Below are 19,676 nucleotides of genomic sequence, written 5' to 3'. Positions count from 1 at the left end.
TTTTTTTTGGTAGTTTGAGCCCAGCTCTTGAGTCTTACTTTGTTCATCTTTAATGTAAAATGATATCAACCATTCCCATTATTGTGAAAGTCAAATGAAAAATATTCTGTGACTTGGTTACTCATGTGCCTGATACATGCTACAGGACTGTACAAATGCTAGAGGAATTTTCCCCTCATTATGACATTTTTCTGTTTCTGATTTTACAACCTCATTCCACATACATCTTTTCTTTGAAATAATTCAGTTGTGATTAGAAGGTAAGTGAAGTATAAGTACGAAGAACATGATAAGTATTACATGAAGACAGTTGCTACAGTGGATGCAAAGGAATAATTAGAAGTAACTACCCCTGATAAACATTGTCTGCCAAAAACTGGGTTTCTAGGAAAAAGTTTCAAAGAGACCTAGTCTTCAGGTGCCAACTTAACCTGGACAGTCTTGTAGAACAAAATGCTGTCTTTAACTTGTACCTGAGTCACGAGACAGAGCAGCTGCCGTTCTTTGGAAATGTTCGGTTATGCTCTATTTTTATGCTGTCAGTGGAAAAGAGAGGGGCTCTCTTTTTTTTTAATGCATGATTTTTTTATTATTATTTTTAGTGACACACCATGAGGTACAGTTGTAGATTTACAATTTTTTGTGCTTGGGTTTCGATTATACAATGATCAAATACCCATCCCTCCACCAGTGCCCGTTTTCCACCACCATGGATAATATCCCTCCCACCCCCATCCCTCCCATCTCACCCTGCCTCTGTGGCAGGGCAATCCCCTGTGTTCTCTCTCTCCTTTTGGGTGTTGTGGTCTGCAAAAGAGGCTTTGAGTGGCAAACATGTTCAGTCCATAGTCTACTTTCAATATGCATCTCCCCTCCTGGGAGGATCCTCCAAACACCCTTTGTTTGGTGCTCCCTTCTCTATCTGAGCTGCCCTTTCCCCTATAATGCCCGGCTGGCCTCTAAGCTATGGAGTAATCCTCCTGGTGTTGATGTCAGCTATTCTTGGGTATTAATCTCATATTTTGTTTCTTTATATTCCCCAGATGAATGCGATCTTTCTATGTCTATCGAGAGGGGCTCTCTTGCAAGGATTTTTAAAAAGCCATAAGGTGTGAAGCAGGTTTTATGAGTTTTGACATTATGCTGAGCAGTTTTATTTCACATAGAAGCAATCGCATGTAAAGGGGATTGTTATATTTCTAACTCAAGACTCAAGATATGATGCCTTTTCCATTTATTTGTTTATTGTCTTGGGGCTAGACCTGGTTGTATTCAGGGCTTACTCCTGCTCTGTGCCTAGGGATTACTTCTTGCAAGAATCACTCCTGGTGGGTTCTAGGGAACTGTATCCAGTGCAGTAGATCAAACCTGGTCACTAGCATGCAAGCCAGAGGCTACTCATCTTTACTATCTCTCAGACCTCAATTTCCTTTCCTATTGTTCTTTTACCCCTAATGTTGGGATGGCTGATTCTCTGTCTTTTGAACCAAAGCAGATTGTGGCTAAAATCGCTGTTGAGTTAATGGATCATTTATCTTAATCAGATATTTTTCAGAGCAACAAGGGACATTCTTCATTAGGAAAACAAGTAAACCAAGGCAGTTCTGGACAAACTAGATAGTTGGTCATTTTAGCTGAAAACTATTTTATTTTATTTTACTACTTGGTAAAGCTAGTAAAACTAGTTATTTTAGCTAAAAGCTCCTTTCTATTGGGTATCTTCAAAAACAAAAAGAATTTGTATTTTTCCCCCAATATGTTCACTCTCCTGAGAGTTCTATACCTATTATAATGGCACTGTTATTAAGAAGGTTATATGGTCGAGTTTGATGTTCCTGAGCCATGTGTTTTATTATCTAATTTTGAGTGATAGTTTCTTTCTGTATTCAAAATCACAGTCTATTATTGAATTCTATGTAGTCAGGTAAAGATCTATCTTATGAATTATTAAGTATGCCATAATAAGTCTTTCTTTGGACTCCAGTAGCCAGTTAATCACCAGGGGGCAAATTAAAGGACAGAGGTAAAACAGTGGTTCTTAATATTTGTGCCTGGTAATTGCAAAGTTGGCAAAGATTGCAATTACCATTGAAAGTATTAGAATTTTGCTTTCTCTTTCTAGTTTGCTGTTGGATGCATGCTACTTAATTAACCAAATGCTAATGATTTTCAGCATCCAAAATCAGTGTAGATGAAAGTTATATTTTTATATCTTATGCCTTCCCCTTTTTTGTCTTCACAGAAAAAAGCTTGGCAGGACCATAAGCGGGAATGCAAATGCCTTAAAAGCTGCAAACCTAGATATCCTCCAGACTCTGTCCGACTTCTTGGCAGAGTTGTTTTCAGACTTGTGAGTATAAAACTTGTGAAATATGTTTGAGTTGTAATTTAACAAAAGAACTTGCAGTTGCATGTATTATTCATATTTAAGGATGAATTTAGACCTGAACTAAGGTAGAAGATGGACTATACTCCAGAGAGTATTTTAAGACAAAACTTTTTTTACTCTGAAGTACAGCATCAGTGCAGTGATAAAGTTCATAGCCCCTCTTTGAAGAAAGGTCTTGTAAGTACTTGGGAACTAAGATATAAGGACCCATAGTTGGGGCATGTGATATTAGTTATGGTGATTACATTGCCTGATCACTTTTCTATTGTGAACTTATGTACAGGGCAGGAATACTTGTTCTTGAAGGCATTCTCAGGTAAGGTTTTGATTCGGTGATAATCTTACATGAAAGAATGCTTATCCATAAATATAAATAAAACTCCTATAATATATATGTATATAGTTACATATATATATATATACACACACACATACATACACACACATAGCACTGTAGCATTGTCATCCCATTGTTCATCGATTTGCTTGAGCGGACACCAGTAACATCTTCGTTCTTCCTTGTCGCGTGCTAGAATAGCCCAATGGCACCTGCTTGCTCCAGGAACATAAAGTGAGACTTGTTACTCTTTTTTGGCATATTGAATACTCCACAGGGAGCTTGTCAGGCTCGGCCGTGTGGGTGGGATACCCTTGATAGCTTGCTGGGCTCTTGGAGAGGGATGGAGGAATTGAACTTGGGTCAGCCACATGCAAGGCAAATGCCCTACCTGCTGTGCTATTGCTCCAGCCCATATATATATACATATATATGTAATAGGAGTCATTGAAATTGTTTCTTCAGTCCTTTTTTGCTTCTACCAAAATAATTTATTCTTTAAAATCTCTCTGGTTATACTTTACAGATTTTTGTGTTTTGACCAGGCTTTCTCATGAATGTCTCTCAAGTTTTTGTCAACTCTAGATATGCTCTATCCTGTTGTTTATTAGCTCTTTTTGATCATGACATTTTATAGAGAATTTTAAGAATGTGGGGGTTGGCACTCCAGTGATAGCATAGAGGGTAGGGTATTTGCCTTGCACATGGCTGACCCAGGTTCAATTCCCAGCATCCCATATGGTTGCTTGAGCACCACCAGGAGTAATTCCTGAGTGCAGAACCAGGAGTAACCCCTGTGCAACGCTGGGTATGACCCAAAAAGAAAAAAAAAAGAATGTAAAGCAGGATGATATATTTAAAACCAATACAAATGTTGGATGTGAATTATATCTTTATTTAAAAATATTTTATTTTCATTAAGTTGTTCATGATGATTTATTACATCCAATATTCCACCACCAAATCCACCACCATTGCACCTTCCCACCACCATTATTTTCATTTATTTCAACCACCACCCAAGCCTGCCCCAATAGCAAGCCCTAAATATTTTATTTTGTATTGCTTGTTATGAATAATTCACTAAAAAGAATCAAAAAAGATTTCCTTAGAAGAAAGTGTGTGAAGATGTTTGCATCTCATCCTGGAGCTATTAAGACCTTGTGTAAGAGATTACTAACCTGTTGTTACAGGTTGAGCCTTGTGTGTTATATTGTCTTACTCGAGATTGGTTGCCTTCTACTTTACATCCTATCCAAAGTGGTGTGCTACTCCTGGTATATCAGTGGTGGAGTGCCTCTGGCAGTTCATGGGTAGCATGACTGTAAGGCTCTGGGAAGAACAGGGGGATGGGGTTAGGTCACCTAACCCTGACTCTGTGAGAGCCTGGAGATTTCAGTCTCAAAACTTGTATACACAACTTTTTCAACAGATTGATTTCTGGATGAGGCTCATCCCAAGTCTGTCATGAATATGGCTCTGCCAGACTCTGCTGTGTGGCGAGATACTCTTGTTAATGATTGGAGTGTGGAGTTTTCGGCTGCTGGTACTCTTGTTTGGGCACGTAGAGGGCTCACCCACCCCATTCTGGGGTGCCCTGGGTTAGTCTCAGCCTGGCGTGGATCTGGAGCACATATATCTTTGATTTGAAAAATGGCTTTGGGATACCAAATGGATATTGTTTTTGTATTGAATATGCGACATCTATCACATATATGTATTGTTACTCTGGTGAACTAGAAATACAAATTTATTTAAAACATTAATAAACTCAGAGCAGCCTTATTATTATGTATTTTATTTCTCACTGGATATTAAAATTATAGTCACTGTTATAGGTTGAACTTTATTTTTTATTTGTTAATATTAGAAAGACAGAAAATCTCTGATAAGGATGAAATGAACTTCTTCAGGATATGAAATGATACTATTACTGAGAATATTGTTTAATCTTTACTTTGGACTTGACTAAGTTCAACACTAATACAGAGGAATGATAATACTACCTTCTGTTGAATGTTTTATTTCTAGGCCTTGTGCTAATTGATTTACAACCCAATGAATCAGATACTGTTATTTCTCTCAGGTTTCAGAAGAGGAATTTGACTTGTCTTGACTCAAGGTTAAGAAACTTTTCCAAGGTTGTACAGTTGTGACAAATTTTTATTTTTATTTATCTATCTCTGTATAGCCACAAATTTATTCTATATTAAAGCTTCTTGTATATGGTTTTAATTTAGATATTAAAGTGTCAGGGCAAGTCACAACTTAGATTTCATTTTATAATTCCTATAATTAAATAACAAAATTCTAAAAGTGGTGAATGGAAATACATAGAAAATTGTCTTCCTTACTGAACTTTCATTTAAATATCTACAGACATTAAAGGAATTGATTTATTTATTGGAGCCCAATAAGTTTTTTTTTGCTGTTTTTCCCTTTTACATTGTAGATAGAAGAAACACCCTCTGAATCGGAGACACTTTACTCATTTTATGACCTAGAGTCAAGTAAGTAATTATGTTTCAGCATAAAAAAATCTTATTGGCTATTGTAAAGAGGGCTGAATGCCCAAGAACAGATGACTGGTTAAAGAAACTTTGGTACATCTACACAATGGAGTACTATGTAGCTGTTAGAAAAGATGAAGTCATGAAATTTACATACAAGTGGTACAATATGGAAAGTATCATGCTAAGCGAAATGAGTCAGAAAGAGAGGGATATACATAGAAAGATTGCATTCATCTGGGGGATATAAAGTAACAAAGTATGAGATTAATACCCAAGAATAGCTGAGATCAGCACCAGGAGGATTACTCCATAACTTAGAGGCCAGCCGGGTATCCTAGAGGAAAGGGCTATTCAGATAGAGAAGGGAGCACCAAATAAAGGATGTTTGGAGGATCCTCCCAGGAGGGGAGATGCATGTCGAAAGTAGACTATGGACTGAACATGTTTGCCACTCAATGCCTCTTTTGCAGACCACAACACCCAAAAGGAGAGAGAGAACACAGGGGATTGCCCTGCCACAGAGACGGGGGGATGGGGGGATGGGGGTGGGAGGGATATTATCCATGGTGGTGGAAAATGGGCACTGGTGGAGGGATGGGTATCTGATCATTGTATAATTGAAACCAAAGCACAAAAAATTGTAAATCTACAACTTTAAAAAAAATAAAATAAAATAAAGGGGAAAAAAATGTAGCTCAGGATTTAAAATATAGCTTTTGTTCTAAAAAAAAAAAAATCTTATTGGGTGAATTGGAGAATTGCTTTATTTTTTTTAAGGTACAAGAACGATTTTTATTATTTATTTAATTTTTTAAAAATTTTATTTTCATAAGGTTGTTTACATTAATTGATTACATTCAATATTTCAACACCAATCCCACCACCATTACACCTTCCTACCAACATTATTTTGAATTTTCCCACCACCATTCAAGCCTGCCTGCCACAGACAGGTGCGAGATAAATTATTTTCTATTGCTTATTTTGAATATCATGAATGGTCGTAGCTGTGCACTCCTGGAATTCTAAAATTGTAAATGATTGGAGTCTGAAGATATCTCTGTAGGGAGCTAATCCATTCTGAGAGAATTGCTTTATTTTAACTTCGATTTTCTGTCACTTTATTATGTGATGCAAATGTCACAAAACTTTTCATGTTTTTATATATGGCTGTTATGTATGTTTGATAAATTCCAGGGTAGCTTTGTCATATGGAATTTGTAAAGTGCCATAAAGTTGTGCAAGACAGGCCAGGAGAGGAGTGTAGAAATAGTAACTTGGTCTAATTCACAAAATAATTCTTTCTTCCACGATCCCATTCCCTATTCTCTCTCTCTCTCTCTCTCTCTCTCTCTCTCTCTCTCTCTCTCTCTTTCTCTCTCTCTCTCTCTCCTTTTTTTTTAATGTCGAAGTGATATAATGGCTGCATTGGAGGTAGGGGGTAGTGTCAATATTCTAGGAAATATTTATGTTCTCTGGTTGTTTACACATTTTTTTTTGTTTTTTGGACCACATCTAGTGATGCTCAGAAATGAATCCAGGCAGTGCATGGGGGACCATAGGGGATAAGGAGGATTTAACCCTGGTCAGCTGCTTGCAAGAAAAGCACCCTCCCCTCTGTACTATCTCTCTAGGCCCTCTAGTCTTTTAAATATTAAGGGGCTAAGAAAGTATAGACTTTGGCTCTCTGACAGCAGTGCTCCTGAATCATCATGGTTGTGGCCTGGTTGATTGTGCTGACTGATGCGATTTCAGTGAGCATTAATTCCATGCAAGGCTTATATTCTTTCACGTTGACAGAGTTCCTCTTCATTGAGGTGGTAAATTATTTCAACCTCCATCTAGTCAGAGCTTATATAGAAAATATGATGCAGTTTAATATATCTGGAGACAAAAAAGATGACATTGTACAGATTTATGATATAGTATCCTAAGTGCCAGTGGAAGTGAATTATTTAAGAAATCATAGCTAATTGCTGCATTGAACAAGTAATTTAAAGAAAATATGTAGAGCTGACATGAGAAACAGAGTTATGCTACAGTTCAACCTGATAGTCTTTTTGAGTTTTTTAATAGAGAAGTTGTCATTTTGTCTCATTATCTTACTGCTAGGTAATTAACATCCCTTGCCTGTGAGTTTTAGTGTTAACATTGGCCCTGCCTAGTAGCAGTGTCATATATGCTGCTGCTCCAGTGTTATTAATTAAACTGTGAACCCTTAGCCTTTTAGCATCCTTTTGTGATCTAAACGAAAGTGAAATTTTAGGGACCAGAGAGATAGTGGGGAGGGAGTTTGCCTTGTGTGTGGCCAACCTGGGTTTGATCCCTGATGTCATGTATGGTCCCCAAGCCCTGCCAAGTACATCCCTAAGCACTGAATCTTGAGTAAGTCCTGAACACCATCGGGTGTGGCCCAAAAACCAAAGTGGGGGGGAGAGAGAGGAGAGAGAGAGAGAGAGAGAGACAGAGACAGAGACAGAGACAGAGACAGAGACAGAGAAACAGTGAGACAGAGAGCGTTTTTAAAGGGTTAAATTTTGACTTTGAAACTTTCTTTGTGACGGGTTACCTTTTGCTCTGAAGCTTTGTTTGTGAAGCACCACGTTTTGTTTATTGATCCTAGAAACAACATGAAGTTAAGATTTCTTTTGTTGATCTATGTTTTCTTCTTGATATACTTTCTGTATGATGGATTTCATCTATTTGAACTTGAGCTGAACTCTTTTGTTTGTACTCTGTTTTGTGCTTTGGCGATGATACTGTTTATTTGTTAGTCGTGGCCTAGCTGTAAATTCTTTCATGGAAAACTATATTTAAATTCACTGATTTAATAAGAATTTATGGTGGTCAAAATATGCATATAGCATAATATAGTATATCTGGTAACTCACTTCTTACCTTATTTTGGTTTTAATGCTTTTGATCTGTTTGTATATTTTGTTTTGATGGGTATTTGATCTCATAGATAAAGTGTGATAGAATTGAATTGATATTGTATGTATCACAATTTATAATCATCAACTAAAGATATGTATTTGCTCTCAGAATGGAATCTGAGATTAGAATGGAATTAACAGCTATCATTGAACACCTGAAAATTGCCCATTAAAAGTTCACTTTGTGCTTGTGCTGTTTATTTCTTCCTTAAAAAAGACATTAACAAACTGACTGAAGATAAGAAAGAGGGCCTCAGGCAACTTGCAATGACATTTCAGCATTTCATGAGAGAAGAAATACAGGATGCTTCTCAGCTGCCATCTTCCTTTGACATTTTTGAAGCCTTTGCCAAAGTAAGTATTTCATTTAGTACCTTTGTTAGTCATATATCAGTTCTTTTTGTTGATCCGTGAAAATTCAGGTCTTTCATTCCTTTTATCATTCTCCTATTTTACTGAGTAGATTAGAGAATTACTTTGTTTATATTGAAAAAGGGTATTCATTTTCTTCTGTTTTGAGTATTCTTAGTGATGGTCGATGTTCATTGTTAGCACTCAAAGTTTATTTTACTTTGTTTTCTCAATAGAAGAGTCTATGCCTTCTCACTAATAGATTTTAAGGGGTTTTGTGCATTTTTCTGGTTTTGTGGTGCATTTATTCAGCAATGGAGCTAGTTTTTAAGAGTGAAAAATTTATTGTTATCTACAATTTCTAAGTAAAAAAAGTAAAGGTAAAGGCCCTCCCGTTGATCATCGATTTGCTCGAGCGGGCCCAGTAACGTCTCCATTGGAGACTTTGTTGTTACTGTGTTTGGCATATCGAATACGTCACGGGGAGCTTGCCACGTTCTGCCGTGCGGGCGAGATACTCTCGGTAGCTTGCCGGGCTCTCCAAGAAGGGTGGAGGAATCGAACTCGGGTTGGCCATGTAGGCTGCGTGCAAGGCATACGCCCTACTGCTGTGCTGTCCTCCAGCCCAATTTCTAAGTAATACAAAAAAAAACTTTCTGATTTAGAAATATTTGCTGGGCTGGGTGATGATTCAAAAGGTTGGATTATGTGCTTTGCAGGTGGAAAGCCTGAGTTCAATCCCTGGCACACCAGGGCCCCTGAGTACCATTGAGAGTGATCCCTAAACTCTCAGCTGGAGTAGTCCCTGAGCACTGCCAGATGTGACCCCCCAACCCAAAGTAAATAAGTAGATATAACAATTGCCCCAGATGGTATTTCACACACTGCATGTTCACATCACTAAAACCATAGATGAGGTATAGAAAATGGGCTATTTTATTTTGTGTAGTTGTTTTTGAGGGGGGCTCCCAGGCAGTGTTCAGAGAATCTTAGGGTCACTCAAAGAATACTCGGTTACCTGGAAATGATGATTCAGTGCTAGGATTTGGTCATGCAGCACTGCTCAGCTCAGTGGGGTAAGTCTGCAGTTCCCTGTTCAATCCAGTCATTCTGGTGTTAAGTTGGTAGAACTTCACCTATTCTGTGCTAGGGCTTGGTGATGCAGCCCTCTCTGCTGACACTCAGCGATGCTGGGGTCTGGGGGAGGCCAATGCTGTCAGGGATTGAGCTCAGGCTTTGTGTATGCAAGGTGTTTGTTCCCAAACTCCAGACAGGTTTATTTCAGTCTTTTATTTGTGGCTTCTTGTTGGTGACTCTGGTTTCAACCTTGTCCAAGGACAAGGAAGGCAGTGGTTTTTATTGTCTGTTAGCAAGTGAACCTTTTCCATTTGAGGGTGGTCCTGCCATACAGTTTCTAAGTGCAGATCTAATGAGACTTTTTTCATACATATTTTGAGGGCATATTTTATAATTTGCCTAGTTGTGAAGAATTTAAATGTGACTGGTACAATTGCTAGATATTTATTCTTGTTTTTACAAAGTGTATATTTATTCTTTAAGTTATTTTTTAAAAAATGATTTCTGGTAATAGATAAGCATTAAATTTTGCTTGTCTATCATTGGGAATTAGTTTCAAAATACAATGCTTACTAATAACTACCCCTAAGAGTAGCCTCTGATAGGTTTATTTCACGACTCTCAAAATTATAACCTTCAGTAGAAGTATATTCCATATTATACAATGCTTACTAATAACTACCCCTAAGAGTAGCCTCTGATAGGTTTATTTCACGACTCTCAAAATTATAACCTTCAGTAGAAGTATATTCCATATATGCAATTTTTTTTGACATAAACACTATGCAAACATCATACCTACTGGAAGATAAAAATATACTTTATGGTGACTGTAAGTAATAGTCAAGTTTGTAAGTTTCTAGTGTAAGTTTGTAGCTCTTCTGTGAGAATTGTTTCTAGTTTTGGAAAAAGTACAGTTTTCCTGGTGTTATTAGTATTCATGAAAAAATATTTAAAATACTTTCTTATGTAAAATGTGAATTACTCTCTTAGAAACACACTCACCAATCCACGAATTTAGAGCATACATAGCGGCATGAAGCACAGTGTCAATGATGTTTATTGATGGTTTTACAAGACCACGTCATGCAGCCTGGTAGGCAGGCATGCCCAAAGTGGTCCAAATAAGCATTATATACTCTGGAGTGTGCAAGGCCCTCTCCTACTTCCTCATTAGCTGAGTACTGTGGAGTACAGAGTCTTCCAAATCATCCATTGCCTAAAGTTCATTGAATAATTTGAATGCAATGCACCGCTTGGGTTGGTTTTTTAGGAGCAGTTTTTGGTTGTCTCTACTTTCTTTGCTCTTTTGTGACCAGAAGGCTCTCTTGGCATGTGGGAACTTTTGACTTTGACTCCCCTTCTAATATCCTGTTTGTTCAGATACTCAATGAGTTGGTGAGTTAGGCAGAATGCCAGTAATTTTCCATATAGGGTTAAATGCTTTGTCTTGAAAATGAAGTGCCACTGAATTTATTTTTAACATTACTATCTTCTTTTGTTTCCTGTTAAATAATCCCAATCTCATTAGTCTAATAATACAATTCTTTCTATGTTTTATAGGGTGAAAATCTGTCATTATGACTAAATGGACAAAGTTTTTAGTAATATGCTTACTTTCTCACCACATATTTGCATTTGCTATGCTATAAAGTAGACATCTTTGAGATGTTTTTGGGAATTGAACTCAGATGTGTGATTTTTGCCTTAAAAGGTTGATTAGTAAAGAAAGCACCTTAATTTATTACACCTTACCTCCTTGTAAAATTTTTGTTAATATTTTATGTCTTGTAGTTAGTTTCGCGTTTACATATTTGTCCTGTAAAGAAATTACTCTGTTCCTTCTCTTTGTTCCTTTTTACTTTTTAAGAACGAAATAGTTTTTAACTCTCTGATACCTTGAAAAGTCTCAGGACTGAGCTACTGAGTTTCTAACTTTGCAATTGTGTAATACTGCGTATTAAAGATGCATTTGAAGTGGATGGAGAATGCTTGGGGAGAGAATCTAATCCCTGCTTACTTCCTTTCTTGCTGCTATAGAATTAATCAAGGAGCAGAAATGAGTAAACTATTAACAGTTACTACAAACTGTCAGAAATACTAATGTTCTGCTGAGATAGTATAGCAGGTAATGCAACTGACCCAGGTTTGATCCCCAAACATAAGTTATCACTCTGGGTGTGTCCAAAAACAAACAAACAAAAAAGAAAATCTCAATTTGATTTTCTTTTCAGCCCTTTTTCTCTCATAAATACATAGTTTGCTTTCTTGTCTCAATGTATCTTTGCTTGCTTTTTTTCTGTGTTCTCTCTTGAGCATATATTTTCTTACTTTGCATACTATTTAATCTTTCTTTGTTTTGGGGCCACACCTTGTCATACTTAGAGCTTACATTGTGCTCAGGAATCACTCCTGGTGGTGCTTGAGGGACCATATGGGATCCCAGGATCAAAACCATGTTGGCCACATGCAAGACAAATGCTATACCCACTGTGTGATCTCTCCAAACTCATCCTTCTAGCATTTTTCTAAATAAGTTTTCTTTCATTAAAAAATATCTTGTGGAGACCTCTCTGGAGGTATCTCCTGAGTACTTCCAGGAGTGATTCCCTGAGCCCAGAGCCAGGAGTAATCCCTGAGCACTGCTGGATGTGGTCCCAAAACAACTGTCTTGCTTAAAAAAAAAAAAATTAAAAACTTGCTTGGAAAAGAGTTTTTTTGTTTGTTTGTGTTTTTTTTTTGTTTTGTTTTTATAAAGAGATTTTTGGCGGATGAGAAGGTTCTTCATCTTGAGAGCATGATATATATATATATATATATATTATTTTTCCCTTATGGAAAACCTGGTTAATTCATCAAAAATCGGTAGTTTATATTGAGTACTTTGGGGTTTACTGTTGAAATTATTATGTATCTCCTGTTGGACTACATTTGTCAGCCCCAGACATGCTTCTGCTGCTTAAGACTTGGATTTGCTTGAAAATCTTGCCCCTCATTACCTTTAAGATGTTATTGTGTAGTCACTTTTCAGTTATATTTTCAAGTTTTTATCTCTTTGTTCTCTACTTCCTTTGTGCCAATATTAATCTCCTACTCCAACCATCCTCATGAACATATAAATAGTAATTTATGGTTGGATTGAAATTGTAGAGTTTATTGTATAAATATATCCTGTCCATTTTTTAATGTGCTTCCTGGCTTTTAAAATGAGGTAGTGTGTTGGACTGGAGGTGTGACTCAAGTTGTACAGCACGTACCTTCCTTGGTCAAGGTCCTGGGGTTGATCTTCAACACAGCATGGACTTTGAAAACCACCAAGTGATGCCCTCACAACTATCGTGACAAAATCAAAAAATAAGTAGCATGAGACATTGGGGAATTTTTGTAGGGGAGTGTGTAAATGAGGATTTCACTAAAGATGTAAAAATTAATGGCATTAATTTGAAAAGGTAGGGTTTTGGGTAATGTTCTATACAGTGATCTAGAAATGCAGGTGGGCGATGAGAGGGTTGGTGACCATAACCTCCAGATGTCAGAAAGTTACATTGATTTCCCCTGATGAAGATTTGAAAAGGTAGTTATTGAAAGGCGGGCTAAGAATAAAAGAAAAGGGAGCAATTTGAGAGTGTTCCCAGGACTCCAAACAAGAATTTCACTAAACAGTATGAAACAGGGAATCCTGCTGAGGATATTCAGTATTTATTTCTGGGAGATTGTCCACTTTGGAACACTACACTAGGATAAAGCAAAGCAAAGACAGCTTAAAGTACAGAATTTTGTCTTGGGTAAGGGAAGATGAAAGCTCAAAATACGCACCATAGCCTTAAGAACTCTACCCTTACCAAATCTGGTCTGGAAGCAAGAGCTAGGTCAGGCAAGATATGCAAGACCTGTGGTTAGGTTATAGCAGGCATACATTGATGGCTTTCTGTAAGCCATCAGAGAGCTTTCTGTAAGCCATCTGGGAGCAGCATCAGGGAGCAGAAGCCTGCTCGTGGGCAATTTATTTCTTTCTAAGCTGGGCTGAGTGATATGTCTGTCCCAGAAACTAAAGCAGCCTCTTTCTAATCATGTCAGACAAATTGTAGGCATTCCCCAGAGTCAGAAAGCAGACATTCTGCAGAGACTTATGAAAATAAGTACTCTCAGGTACTCCTCAACATTGTCCCCATTTTGCTGCTCAGAGTGGTGGGAGATTGACACCACAGCTATGGTCAGGCCCTATAGCTGTGACCTCTGAAATGTAGCACTTATCTGTCAGTCCTTAGCCATACAGCTGTGCAGCATAAGTGACATAAGCTCAGCACCATGGTTTCTGGGGATAATTGTATCCAGGCCTGTACAAAACTGGACCATCTCTGCTAACCCTCATTGTACTCCAGCTACAGTTAAGGAACAGAGGAATTTATCTGCTTTAATAGTTGAAGAGAAAAACCCGGGAAGGATCCCAAGCACATAAAAGCACTCTAAACTTCCTGATAAAAAACTTTTAAAGTGATAATGGTAGGATTTTCATTGAATTGAAGATAGTCTTAGAAGAAAGTACTATCAATGAAAGAGAAAGTAGGTGAAAACTTCAATCAAATATCACTGAACTCAAGAACAAAGTCGGCAAACATAAGAACAAAATTGAAGGTCTCAGCAGCAGAATTACAGAGAGTTGAGGATTTAGTTGTTTTGAGGCTAAAGTAATTGAAATCATCAAAAAAGAATAGAAAAGAGAAAAGTCAAGACAAAGAATAAAACCTAAGAGATTTATGGGATGGCATAAAGAAGAGCAATATTAGTATCTTCAGGATTCTGGAAAGAGAGAAAGAGAATGGGAAATAGTTTGTGGTTGATGAAATTACAGGATTGAGTCATTCATTAGTCCAACACCTCTACAAGGGGATGGAGAGATAAATAGTGGGTAGGGAGCTTGCCTTGCATGTGACCAACTTGGATTTATCCCTGGAACCAGCCCCCATATCTGCACTGGGAGTAATCTATGTGCTCAGAGCCAGGAGGAAGCCCTGAGCACTGCCAGGTGTGCCCCCCCAAAATCAAAACAAAACAAACAAGAATCTCAATGAATTCCAAACAAAATAAGCTCAAGAGAGTAGAACACCAAAATACATCTAAATTAAAATCGCAAAAGTCAAAGATGGAGATTAAATTATGAGAGCAAAATCAAAGCAAAGACTCCCAATATGAAGAACTCCCCCAAAACCTTACAGTAGATCTGTCAAATGAGACCATGTAAAGGTCTGTAGCCATCACATTGACTGAAATAAATATCCTAAACAAGAGTACTTAATCCAGCTTGATTATTACTTATATTGGATGAACTGACACAGAGCTTTACAGAAAAACAACAGCTCAAGAAACTCATGTCTACTAAACCTGCTCTGTGAGAAGCACCAAATGATCTTCTAGAAAAGGCAATAAAATCCTATTTGGAATTAGTTACACACTAAAAACATAAAACGGAGAAAGAAAGAGAGTAGTAACTGGGTCTAGCACAATGAACTTGGGACTTACTAGCTTTGTTAGGGGTTATAAGTGCAGAATTTCAGAGGTAAGATAGATAATACAGTGGACAAGTAGCTTGCCTTGCATGTGCCTAACCAAGGTTTGATCCCAGCCACCCCATATGATTTCCTGAGCTCTCCAGGAGTGATCCCTGAGCTCAGTGCCAGGAGTAAGCCTTGAGCCAGGGGTGGCACCGAAATAATAAACAAAAAGGCCAGGATAGTCATATTTGTACATGACTGCCCCCCCAAATATTAGAGGCAGAGAGGGACCATTATATAATGAATAGAAATTTCATATAGCAATATTTAATATTGACTCATTATGCATCAAATAAAGAAGCATCAGAATATATAAAGCAATAGCTAATAGGTCTGAAGGAAGATACCAACAGCAGCACAATAGTAGGAGATTTTATCACAGATCCTTCTCACCATTTGACCAACAAGACAACAAATCAATAAGGATGTATTATACTTAAAGGAAGAGATAGAAGAACTGGGGTTTATTAGACATGTATTGGGACATCCACCACCCAAATGATCAGTACACATTCTGCTCTAGTACATATGGAATATTCCCCAGCATTGACCACATGCTGGTACACAAAACAAGTGTCCATAAAAATCTAGTAGCTAGGAATCACAACAACAATCTTTTCAGCCATACAGTGCCTGTGCAAATGAACCACAAATAGAAAGCTGAGAAATAGGTCAAACACTTGGAAATTAAACAATGTGCTATTGAGTGACTAATAGTCTGTGGAGTAAATCAGAGAAATTAAAATAAATAAAACTGCTCTTTTAAATGAAGAAATGAGCTACCAGAATATTTGAAACTCAACAAAAGTTATACTAAAAGGGAAGCTCATAGCAATACAGGCATTCAATAGCATATAAGAAAACACCCAAATAAATAACCTAATCTCACTCTTAAGAAACTGAGAAAAGAATAAGAAGTCCAAAAATAAGTAGAAGAAAGGAAATAATAAAACAGAGTGGAAAGTAAGGATGTGTTTACAAAAGAAAGAAAGAAATGCAAAAAGCATAGAAACCAAAGCTGATATTTTAAATGGGTAAACTAAGTTAGAGATTCCTAAACTTACTTGGTCTACTACACCCTTTCCAGAAAAGAAAAATTACTCAGGGAACCCCTACCTTCTCATTATACCTTCTTTAAAACTGTTGAAGCTGGTATACACAGCCTGTGCTCACACTTGAGTGTGGTTTAATTTACATGAAGTGCAACACAATCATGTTAAGTGTACAAGCAGAGAGCACTTCCAAACTGCACCCAAGGCCACTGTTGCCACCCCTTTTCTAACCCTTCACTCCCCCTCCTTCCCCCCCCCCGACACACACACACACTGAATAGTCCCTGTGGAGGGACAGTATCACACTTTGGGAAACCCTGAGCTAGATCAACAAACCTTAGCTAGAATCACAAAGAAAAAGGAGAAAACTAATATTTTAAATCAGCAGTGACAGGAGAGTAAGATCAGCTAGTACCAAAATTGACAAAATGATTCTGAACAAACTTACTCTACTAAATTGGAGAACCTAAAAGATTAAGGATAAGTTTTTAATGTCTTACTTCCTTTTGATGATTGAATCAGAAAGTAGAAAATGAGCGAACCACTTACTAGCACAGAGAACAAAATAGTAACAGAATTCTGTCCCAGAACAAAAACCCAGGCTCTCATAGATTCATGTTAGGTGTTTTAGCTCTATATATATTTTTTAAATATGAAATATGGGCTGGAGTGATAGCACAGCGTGTAGGGCATTTTTCTTGCATGTGGCCGGGTTGGCTGAACCCAGGTTCGATTCCTCGCCCCTCTTGGAGAGCCCAGCAAGTTACCGAGAGTATCTTGCCCACAGGGCAAAGTCTTGCAAGATACCCGTGATGTATTTGATATACCAAACACAGTAACAAGTATTACAACAGAGACGTTACTGGGCCCGCTAGAGCAAATTGATGAACAACAGGAGGACAATGACAGTGACAGTGATGAAATATGGGCAGCAAGCATATGAAAAAGTGTGCATCATCACTTATCTGGAAAATGCAAATCAAGATGACTGAAGAACCTCCTCACATCGTTGAGACTAGCCTCTTTCAAACAGTCTGGATACAACCAGTATTGGCAGGGATGTGATGAATAGGAACCTTCGTTTGTAGTTGGTGTGCCCATGGGCTGGTTCAGTCTCTTCAGAAAACAATATGGAACTATCACAAAAAATTAAAATTAGAACTTTGCTGTAACCAGTGATAAGAACATAAAGTAAATTAACTCGTAGAGAATTAAAACACCAGTATTCATTGCAGTGCTATTTGTAATATTTGTAATAGCCAATATAGGGAAACAACTCACATATCCAACAGTGGATAAGTGAATAAAGTAATTGTGGTATATGCACACAAAGGAATATTGCTCAGTTATAGGAAAAGTGGAAATTTTGTATTTCACAGGAACTTGAATAAAACTGGGGAATGCCATGTCAAGAAATTGAGTTGATGAAGGGCAAATATTAGAAGATCTCACTCATATGAATTATGAAGAAACAGCAAGAGACTTAAAAACAAAAAAGCCAAAGATAGTAGATCCCGATTATCTGCCTACAGATAATCTTTCCTAAATACACAGAGTGGCAGATGAGAAGGGACAGATAATGATAGAAGGATGTTAAAACTCTCCTATGGACTAACATGCAGTCTTTTAGTCCTAAATCTTATTTATTTATGAATAAACAATAAAATTTATTCCTAAAACATTAATATTAACACTGATATAAATCATGGAGCCTAAATTAAAAAGCGCACCAAAAATGTGATTAAGAGAAAACTCAAGCTTCTTCAGAGAGATGAAAACCATATAAAGTCAAGGACAGACGTTGCACACCCAGGTTAGAGGGGTGTGGGCAACTCCCAGATGGTATGTACTGCCAGGGAAAATAAAGTGGCTGTGGCATATGTATTCAGTGGAATACTAGCTGCCATTAATTAAACAAAATTATGGGACCAGGCAAAAGGGCAACAGGCTGACCCAGGTTTGATCCCAATCATAGCATATGGCACCTCGAGTGATCCCTGAGCACAAAGCCAGGAGTAAGTCCTGAGCATCACTGGGTATGCCCTCTACAACCCCCCTCATCTCCCTCCCCTCCCCAAATTATGGAATTTTAGACAAGATGCAATAAACTTGGAGCTGGAGCGATAGCACAGTGGGTAGGGCATTTGTTTTGCACGCAACTGACCCGGGTTCAATTTCTCCACCCCTCTCGGAGAGCCCTGCAAGCTACTCAGAGTATCCTGCCCATACGGCAAAGCCTGGAAAGCCACCCGTGATGTATTTGATATACCAAAAACAGTAATAACAAGTTTCACAAATGCAGACGTTACTGGTGTCCACTAAGCAAATCGATGAACAATAGGAGGACAGTGCTAAAGTGCAACAGTGCATGGAATTTGAGGTGATTAGACTAAGTGAAATAGTAAGGAAGTGAGAGGCAGTGACTGCATCGTTTTAACTCATGTGGTATATTAATAGCTAAAGCAAGTTAGTTAAAAAACTAACTCATATACTCGTTGAAAACTCTGCAGTTACTAGAGGAAAACAGGATTGTGGTAGGGGAAGTGTAGAGGAGCATTTTGGCAATGGAATGGTACTGAAAATTCGTGGTGAGTATGGTGAAAGAAAGGAAAAATAATAAAGAAAAAGAAAACAGTAAGGGAATAGATAATGATCAAGAAAAAGAAATCCTGAGATTCTGCCTGCTGATCTGAATCTTCCAATGGAGTAAGATGGGAAGCAGAGAAGGGACTGAGGCGAGGGGCGGGGGGCATTTGGTATCTGTGCTGAACATGGTGCTTTGATACTGAATAACTAAAGCAATATCAGTACTACTATAAATCCTGACACCTCCATATAAGAAAGGAAAAGTTGTTCTCTTTCTAGTTGTAGTTTTCTTATCTTTTAACATTTGTGTTGAACTTAAATTATTATGCTGAACTTAAATGCTGAACGATAAGAGTTTGAATACATCTTGTTGCTCGAAATGGTTTATTTTGTGGTAAAGTAAAAACATTACTACAGAAATTATAAAGATATTTAGAGATCTCCCCTTTTATGTTACCATTGTTTACTAAGTAGTTTTGTTTGTTTTCATAAAATAGATTATCTGTTTCCCTGTGCTTAATGGGAGAGAAGTGATTGTCACTGATATGGATGAAGGCAGTCAATGGAAGTTTCATTGAAGATATTTGTTAGTAAGAATTAATATAGATGGACCCTTCCTAACATATTCGTGAAAATGGACACCCAAGTCATGCTTGGTGGCTCTTTGTCAGTATTTTTAGAAGAGCTGTATGTTCTACCTTCATAAGTTCCTCTCTTTCACATGCATACTTTTTTTAAAAAATTTTTTATTAGTGAAACACCATGGGGTACAGTTGTAGACTTACAAATTTTGTGCTTGGATTTCAGTTATAAAATGATCGAGTACCCATCCCTCCACCAGTGCCCATTCCCCACCTCCAATGCTCCCACTATCCCTCCCACC

At 37.7% G+C, this 19,676-nt stretch overlaps 1 protein-coding gene across 1 annotated transcript in view; it reads left to right on the top strand.

The window, feature by feature from the left end:
- Window positions 1-19,676, top strand: part of SMYD3 (SET and MYND domain containing 3) — an 853,166-nt gene that overhangs the window by 197,114 nt on the left and 636,376 nt on the right. Inside the window, exons 3-5 of the mRNA XM_056133094.1 lie at window positions 2,243-2,350; window positions 5,179-5,236; window positions 8,393-8,529. Of these exons, the coding sequence (XP_055989069.1) occupies window positions 2,243-2,350; window positions 5,179-5,236; window positions 8,393-8,529 (303 nt within the window). The remainder of the gene's footprint in view (window positions 1-2,242; window positions 2,351-5,178; window positions 5,237-8,392; window positions 8,530-19,676) is intronic.

Source organism: Sorex fumeus, unplaced genomic scaffold (genome assembly GCF_029834395.1).
Source record: "Sorex fumeus unplaced genomic scaffold, SorFum_2.1 ptg000007l, whole genome shotgun sequence".
In the NCBI taxonomy this organism is placed as follows: domain Eukaryota; kingdom Metazoa; phylum Chordata; class Mammalia; order Eulipotyphla; family Soricidae; genus Sorex; species Sorex fumeus.
Note: the sequence above shows the minus strand (reverse complement) of the source record. Positions and strands in the feature narration are given on the sequence as shown.